This window comes from Eucyclogobius newberryi, unplaced genomic scaffold (assembly GCF_026437365.1).
Source record: "Eucyclogobius newberryi isolate DKJ021-1_F unplaced genomic scaffold, fEucNew1.0.hap1 SCAF_1, whole genome shotgun sequence".
NCBI lineage: Eukaryota > Metazoa > Chordata > Actinopteri > Gobiiformes > Gobiidae > Eucyclogobius > Eucyclogobius newberryi.
The window spans coordinates 16,007,985-16,016,399 of record NW_027315723.1 but is presented as its reverse complement, the minus strand read 5'-3'; the positions used below and the strand labels follow the sequence as shown (position 1 = coordinate 16,016,399).

Sequence of the window (8,415 nt, the reverse complement as noted above, 5' to 3'; positions counted from 1 at the left end):
CTGTACCAGCCCTGTAAAGGATGAACGCGTCAACAGTTACAACACATGTCCAAGTGTCCGACATTTCAATCAAACGGTGAATGAAACGATGTTTAAGTGTGAAATGAAGGTTTAGTGTCTCAGGAATGATGGGTTGGTCCGGTCTTTGCTCCGTGCGTAAAGGATGTTCGCAGCGGCGTCGTGCAGCGCAACTGTTTTACAGATGCACCAAGGTCAGAGCACACGGAGTGCAGTCCCGTTTCCTGTGAGGACTTTCAAAATATATGTATATGTTTTTCAATGGACCCGCTCCTCTGTATTCTCTGCGCCATCTGTCCCTCACCTCTGCATCCTCTGCCCCACCCGAGCTTCTCTTCTGCATCTTGGACTCCATCTGGCTCTTTCTTTTGCACCCTCTGCTCTGTCTGAACAGCTCCTCTGCTCCCGCCAACTTTTATTTTGAAGGCATTTCTGCATTTACTTTTCTTGTTCTGTTTGACTTAACGTATTTTTCTGTCCCTCTGAAACAGGACTGTCCCATCCCAGAGAAGAGTCAAGTAATATGACAAATAGACGTGCCATAACAATTCAAACACTGAGGTTGTAACTATCTTTTATTGATGCAGACTAAATTAATACAAATGAATAGCAAAAATAAGCTTCATTAACTCTAACCAAGAAATACTTTTTTTGACAATTAAATGCTTAACTTGTAGATTTCTACAAAGGTTTGTTTAAAAATAACACAAATGAATGGAAAATATCTAATAAAATCATATGTTGTTGACTTGACTTGACTTGGTGTTTGTGGTTGTGGTGAACTCTGCTGGACAAAGTATGGCGTTACATACAAATTAAATACCATGAACATAGATTAGAAATGTTGTCATTATTGTAAATCACATCATATACTGTAGATCTGGGGCCGACGTTTTAATCCGGCCCGCCAAACATAATTACCCCAAGCGTGAGTGTGTCCCACGCATGGGATGTTGGACTTTTTATTTATTCCATTTTGTCCTCTATTTTATAAAAGGCAACTCTCAAGCTGCTTGATATGCTGTACATACAAATAAAGCTGTAAAACTCTTATTTCCAGTCGAATCAATCATTCTGGCAAGTCAGTTTGCACTCCAAACCCACAAATAAAAAATTACCCTAAAAAAAAGATAATCAATAGGACTTTTATATGGATTCCGCCTGGACAGTTCTGCTTTATTACAAATCCCCATAACTCATTTTTAGTTAATTAACCTTCAGCTTTTAAAAGAGAATTGTCAAAACCCAAGTCATATTATGTTCCATAATATGTTCCTGTTCCTGCTGCTGATGCATGAATATGGACTCAGTCTTTCACCTGCTGCAGATTTGTGCAGCAGTGTCCACATAGATCTATAACTAGGCTATATAAAGCCCAGGCTGGGTCATGGGCCCAACATAATGTATTTTTTGCATTATGTTCGGCCCACGACCCAGCCTGAACGTCGAAATTTGGCCCGCGGCCCAAAATGAGTTTGACACGCCTGCTGTAGTTCCTATCATTATGGCCCTTCACCACATGTACAGTGAGCCCACTTGTTCGTTGAGTCTGCATATGGTACAATATGGAGTTTATGTTAAATAAAACTTCAATTGGAGCTTAAATCTGGTCTCATCCACTCTGTAAATGTTTCTGATTTGTTTTTATTTATTGACAAAAAATATCCAGACATTAAGTGATTGTTCAATTATCTTTAATAAAATGTAAAAAATATTACATTGACAATAGTGGATCAAATTAACCCTATATGTGTCACTGCATTGTGGTTGCCATTATGAGCTGAAGATTTGAGCTATTTTTACTATCATTTCATGCCCACAAATCCTCAGCTAAACTTGATGTGTTCCATGATGTTTACTTGAGGGAGTTCATGAGCATGACTTTAAACTTTTCCAGATCAAATTCTTTCATGATAAAGGCCTTATTCTTCTTCTTCAGCTGCTCCATGTAGTCCATCACCATCATGCCACGAGTGTGAGCGCCTTCCAGCTCCACAGAAACCGCCACCTGCAACGAGACATAGCAGAATATGTGCTCAAATTCTTCAGATATTTGTTTGAAATGCGTGGTATGTTGTACTGTATGTGTAAACTGTCAAAAGTCTCTCTGTGGAAAAGCAAAGCCTAGACATCAGGACTAAAATGACTAAAATGGGACTCAAACCAGGACTAGTCTGATCAAATTCTCAATTGAATTAGGAGAAAAATCCTATTCTAAACTAGTACAAGTACACTGTCCCTTCAAATAAAGACAAACTAAACAAGGTTAAACCAGGGTTATTTTAAAACTTAAAACATAACTAAACCAGGCCTCTGTTGAACTAAAACAAGACCTGAAGATGAATAATCCAGGACTAACACAAGATAAAACTGGGATCAGGACTAAAACTGAGACCTAAAACCAAACTAAACCAGTATTAAAACAATATGAAAACCAGGACTAAAACAAGACCTAAAGAAAGGACTTAACCAGGACTTAAACCAGGACTAATATGAGACCAAAAGAGGACTAAACCAGGACTTGACTCATATTTAATAAGATGGCCCCACCTCCTCGTTCTTCAGCATCAGAGACTCGTCCAGAGCGGCGGCCATTGCATAACAGTCGCATGAGTTAAAGCCTTTTCCAGCCGTGCTTTCCTTTTCATAATCCACGGACTGCGCCCTCTGGAAGATCACACTTTTATTACACATGTACACAAACCGTTTAAACTCGTAAAAGTGCATGTTTGCGGTGACGTACATTTCTGGAGACCTCTGTGATCTTCTTCATGAACTTTGCTTTCACTGTGCACTGTTCCAGCCACTTGTCACAGAACGACTGAGGAAAGAAACAAAATATACAAAGTTGCTAATAAGAACATAATATAATATAGTATAATATAACAAAGTATCACAAGTTAGGAGGTAGAGGAAAAGGTTTAAGGAGGAGTAATAAGGGATGTCAGTATATATGGAGTTAATGTATAGAGCGTCCACTTTAAATTTACCTAACATTTTATTTAACAGGCAAAAGTCAAGGATTTTGTTATTTGGTGATTTTGCACCTAATATGCACAGATTTATGTGGAAAATAGAATCTTCAAAGTCCGTTCTCTCAAAATGCATTTTTCTCCCATAAAGACATAAAGATCACGTCTCAGTATCATCTACATATTCTACAGATTATGAGGGATGACACAGATGGATGGTGTGGGGTGTAAGGTTTATGTTGTACCCAGGGCAGACTGGAGGCGCAGCTGAACTCCCAGGAAGCAATGTAGGTGGGGCATTTGTAGCGGTCCAGGACGATGTAGGCCGCCTCGGGGTCGGCCACAAAGTTAAACTCTCCACAGATTGTGGTGTTACCGCGAGCTAGAGAGACAAGACACATCACACATAGCCAGATGCCCTCTCCTATTTTACATAAAAACACTATATAACGCACAGGATTTAAGCAAGATGTCATGCCCTTTCTGTGAAAGGATGTTCAGACTCACAGTCGACGTTTCCTCCCATTAGAAACAAAGATTTGAGCTTCTTTGGGAACGAAGGGTCGAGCTGCACGGCCACAGCCAAGTTTGTGAGAGGCGCCGTGGCCACAAGGATAACCTAATAATGTACAAGAAAAATACTTCAAAATACAAGACAAAATATTCAGAAGGTTGTAGAAAAAGATTCAGTTGTAGTCATCTGGACATCTGTTTTTTTTTTTTTTTTTTTAAACAAAGAGGCTAGTTTGATAGAAAATAAAAATGTTTAGTTTCTGGTGAAACCAATAACACCTTTTATCAGGGGGTCCCGCCCCCGGTGGGCAGGGCCTACCCAGAGTAGGATAAATGTCTGAGTACCCGGTCTTGAATCTAATCCACCCCAAAGATTAAGAATGATAAATCTACATGTAAAAATAGTAAATACAACCACTTTATACAGTAATCATAATATCAGAAATCCTTTAACCTCTCCAGGATTGTTTCTCACGGCCTTCAACATGGCCTGCACAGCTTTCTTCTTGTTCAGCAGGTCCAGACTGGGGGGGTCGGGGTCCGGGACGTCTCCGAGTCCGTCTTTACCGTGGTAGTCGCTGGCATGCTGCTTACGAGCCAACAGGGGGCGCCCACAACCTTTGTGCACCGGGATCTGAGGACAAAGGGGATAAGAAATGTGTCTAATGTCCACCAGGGTGTGCACGCACGCGCGCGCGCACACACACACACACACACACACTTTTATTTTACTGTTACCTTGGATAATCTCAAATCATGTCATCTTTATTAGCTGGATAAATGTTCTTTACTTTAATGAACTTTAATAGCCACGTCAAATCAATAACATCAGCAGCTTTTTACCATCTAAAAAACATTGCCAAAATCAAAAATATAGTGTCAAAACCAGATTTAGAGAGACTTATCCATGCGTTTGTCTCCAGTAGATTAGACTACTGTAACGGCCTGCTCACTGGTCTCTCCAAACGAGCTGTAAAACAGCTGCAGTACATCCAGAACGCTGCTGCTCGGGTCCTGACTAGAACCAGGAAGTATGATCACATTAGTCCTGTTCTCAGGTCTCTGCACTGGCTCCTGTGGCTCAGAGAATAGACTTTAAAGCAGCTCAGCTTGTGTACAAGTCTCTCCATGGCCTAGCACCAAAGTGCATCTTGGATATGTTAGTGCCATATGAACCATCTCGGACTCTGAGGACCTCAGGGACCGGCCTCCTGCTGGTGCCAGAGTCAGGACAAAACATGGGGAATCTGCGTTTCAGTTTTATGCAGCTAAAACCTGGAACAGTCTTCCTGAAGATGTGAGACAGGCTTCTACTCTGACAATGTTCAAATCTAAGCTAAAAACAGTTTTGTTTAGCTGCGCATATGACTGAAAGGATTTTTTCTTTGCACTCTTCTCTTTTGTTTGTGATTTTATTAGTTTAGAAAATCAGTTGGATTGATAATTTTTAATTTAGTTAATTTTATTGTATTTCTGTTTCTGTAATTTCTTTGTGATTTGAATGCATTTTTCCTGCTGTGTGAAGCACTTTGAATTGCCTTGTGTATGAAATGTGCTCTACAAATAAACTTGCCTTGCCTTGCCTTGCCTTTACTGCATTGTGCGTACATGTTGGTATAATTACTGCAGCATTTTAGGCACGCTGAATAAACCTGACGTGACTTGTTTCAAATTGTGCAAGAAAGTTGTTTGTCTTCAAAGTTATGTAGTAGTTGTACTAATTAAAGCATTTCATGTTAGTAAAAATGTCCTAATGTCCTCGTGTCACGTGCCCTCTCCGTCCTCTTGTATCCCTGAGTGTCAGATGCCCTCCCACACTCACATTGAGGCGTTCGCAGACTTTGAGCACCCTCAGAGTGTTTTCCAGCACGTTCTCAAGGGGCGTGTTGCCGTGGACACAGCTGATCCCAAGAATCTCCACGTTGGGGTCAGCCAGAGCCAACATGAGGGCCTGAGCGTCGTCCACTCCCGTGTCCAGATCAACCCACAACTTCTTCATCGTCACACCTGAGAGACAAGATTTGGACAAACTGGTAAAAGACACTACAAGAGCTGAACAATATATCGCACAAATATTGACCTAATGTTGTCTAGGGCTGTTTCAGTTCAGGAATGTCACGGAAGGTTCGATTCACGATTCAGTGCCTACCATTTCATTCATCGCGATTTTATCACGATTCTTAAAATAATGAAAATGTTTGTGGCATTTTTTGTGCGAGAAAAAACTGAAAAAAATAAATAAATAACTTGGTCTTTTAATTATTGCTATTGTAAATATGTAAATAGTTTTTATTTCATATATGCTTTTTCTTATCTTTGAGTGGTTCTGCGTCTTTACAGAAGTTTGGTGAAATGATTAGCCAGACTTACTTGTTGGAAACACGTAATCCAGTTGTTGTTGTTGTGATCGCGTCACGTTGTGCTCTGTAAACATAATTTGCGCCACCATCAGGCCGCAAAAGGCATGTGCACGGTATTTCCCTGTAACTGACGTGCCGTTTCCTTTGCAGTTTCGACAAGAACAAAGCTGATTCCAGTCAAACTTGTGTCTGACACGACAAATATATAAATACTGGCCACTTATACTAAAGTTATGATGGGTTAAAATTGCAAATAAACCTATGAGTTGTGCCGTTTAACATGACAATACAAGAATAAGTGGGTGGGTCTCGCGCTCGTTTCATGCACGTACAGAAATAACTCGCACCCCGATGATTTGACCTCCCCGATGTTGTGCACGAGGACTCGATCTCGCCTTTGATATCGTGTCCAACGTAAAGAGTGGTTTTGAGTTATTGAGACTAGGGTCCACTAAAGGCGTGTTTAGGTGTGAAGTTTTGCATGGTTGTTGCACTAAAAGATGACGTCGCAGAGAGGTTAAGTCATAGGTGTGCGAGTTGTTCTTGTACGTTCGTGAATGGCTTCGAGACTCACTCACTTATTTCGAATAACCTGTCTAAAGTATTGTCATATTAAACGACACAACTCATGGGAGTATTGGGAATTTTAACCCATCATAACTTAGTATAAATGGCCAGTAGCTTTATCTTTATCATGTAAGATACAACTTTTAGTGGAGCCAGCTTTGTTTTTGTCGAATCTGCAAAGGAAAACAGCACGACAGTTAAGTCCCTGTGCAATTCTGCCGTTGGACTGTTCACTTTCTGCACTTCCTATTTTGATCCTATTGCAGATTTAATTTGTTTTTCTTTTGGATTGTATTTAGGTTGTTTTATCATTGTTCATTGTTTCATGTTGCACCGTATCACCATATCAAGTTCCTATGTTTGCGAATTCTGTTCTATGCAAGGGCAATAAACCCTGATTCTGTTTCTCATTTGAAGAATGTGCACAGGCTGGATCCTGTAAAGCTACATCTCAGACTTTTTAATAGATACCAAGCTATCTGTACGAACCTCCCAAATTCTTGTGTGTGGTCTCCAAACTCTGCAACTTTGAACTGCCTTTTGGGAGTTTTTGATTTGTGTTTTCAGATCTGTTACTTTTTCCTCTCAATACTTTGTTAAATGTTGGCTTATCCCAATGTGAAGTATTACAATAGTCCTTAATATATCGATCTTCTGTAAAACTTTGTACCACTCTCTTTGCAGTTGAATGCATTTTTCCATAACTATTCATCTGGTAACACATCTTTGCACCGCCCATTGCTCTGGGGCAGAGCAGGCAAGGCAAGTTTATTTGTAGAGAACAATTTGTACACAAGGCGATAACATACAGGAATCACAAAATAGTTTAAGACATAAAAGAGAAGAGTGTAAATTAAATAATTTCAGTCATATGCACAGTTAAACAAAACCGTTTTTTATCTTAACTGTGGTTTTGATTAGAGAATCCATTAAAAGAGCACTCTGTAGGTTTTTAGGTGTAGGGTCCATAGTCAAAAACACAGGATACTGAACCTCTGTTAACACCTGTTCCTGACCGCCCATGGCAGGAGGTCGGCATGGATCTGTTTGAACCTTTTCTTAGGTACATTGAAATAGTTGAACTCAAACACACATCCGCAGAGGTCACTATTAAATCCATCAAAGAGACCTTTGCAAGACGAGTTTCAGACACTGTGGTTTCAGTTAACGGGCCGCAGTTTTTGTCAGAACAGTTCAGACTGTTTGCAATAGAGTCACACATGTTACGAGCAGCCATAGATAACCCCAAAAAGGATGAGGAGAGGAGACGTGTGCAGGCAAAACACTGCAACCGGAGACACCGTGCCAGACCACTCCCAAAACTATCAACTGAACAGAAAGTGTGGATTACCACTGAAGAAATCACTGGTTTCTTGCGAAGCAGTAGCACCCACATACCCACGGCCACGCCCTTATCCGCTGTACAAGCACTCAAGTACTTTTTTGACAATAAAAACACCTGTGATTGAATAAATGGTAGATAGATTAGTGGAAGGCAAAGCAATAATATTTTCTTGAGACAAGCAGTTGACGGTCCCTGGCCAATGGTGCATCTCTAAAACAGACTAAAGTTATACTCTACCAAAATTAGACCTGATTAAACCTGATCCAACCTAGATCAAAATAAACCTGTGCTAAAGTGGCCATTTAATCTGACGGCTGCTTCCACGTGAACAGAGTGAACGTACATTGTAGTCCGACTGCCAACAATATCTACATTTCGTAAGACATAAGTACTTCCTTACCTCTTTGTTATAAAGCGTGCTGCTTTTCCTGGTTCAACCCCTGTGCAGCTCCGGCTTAGTCTGAACACAGCCTCTTTCCACTCTTGCTTTTAAAGACAGAACTGGGAGGATATTAGGGCAGGGCGACTTGCAGGAACAACACAGGGCTGAAGCAGTTCAGTCAAGTTCTCTGAACTTTTTTGTCTGTTTTTGTGCCAAAATGTAATAAATAAAATGTGGTGAAAGGAAGCAGAGATTGAA

The 8,415-nt window shown here is 40.5% G+C and overlaps 1 protein-coding gene across 2 annotated transcripts; it reads right to left on the bottom strand.

Moving 5' to 3' along the window:
- Positions 1 to 1,697: 1,697 nt before the first annotated feature.
- LOC140352276 (inosine-uridine preferring nucleoside hydrolase-like) lies at positions 1,698 to 8,218 on the bottom strand. Of its 2 annotated transcripts, none has more exons than XM_072437730.1 (8): positions 8,176 to 8,218; positions 5,326 to 5,510; positions 3,958 to 4,137; positions 3,498 to 3,609; positions 3,236 to 3,372; positions 2,762 to 2,839; positions 2,569 to 2,685; positions 1,698 to 2,026 (listed from the first exon to the last, which is right to left on the bottom strand). In XM_072437730.1, exons 2-8 carry the CDS (start codon positions 5,500 to 5,502, stop codon positions 1,874 to 1,876), a joined length of 954 nt encoding a protein of 317 aa, XP_072293831.1. In that variant the 5' UTR covers positions 5,503 to 5,510; positions 8,176 to 8,218; the 3' UTR covers positions 1,698 to 1,873. The 2 variants fall into 2 exon arrangements, with proteins under 2 accessions (XP_072293831.1, XP_072293821.1); XM_072437720.1 differs by lacking the exon at positions 8,176 to 8,218 and adding an exon at positions 5,874 to 5,967.
- Positions 8,219 to 8,415: the final 197 nt, after the last annotated feature.

Bases quoted from the DNA above. Each gene is read 5' to 3' on its own strand.
- LOC140352276 (XM_072437720.1), bottom strand. From the start codon at position 5,952: ATGGTGGCGCAAATTATGTTTACAGAGCACAACGTGACGCGATCACAA. The intron at 5,511-5,873 runs GTAAGTCTGGCT...CTTGTCTCTCAG, and splicing joins GGATTACGTGTTTCCAACAA to GTGTGACGATGAAGAAGTTG. The intron at 4,138-5,325 runs GTGAGTGTGGGA...CTTTGTCCTCAG, and splicing joins AAGTCTGCGAACGCCTCAAT to ATCCCGGTGCACAAAGGTTG.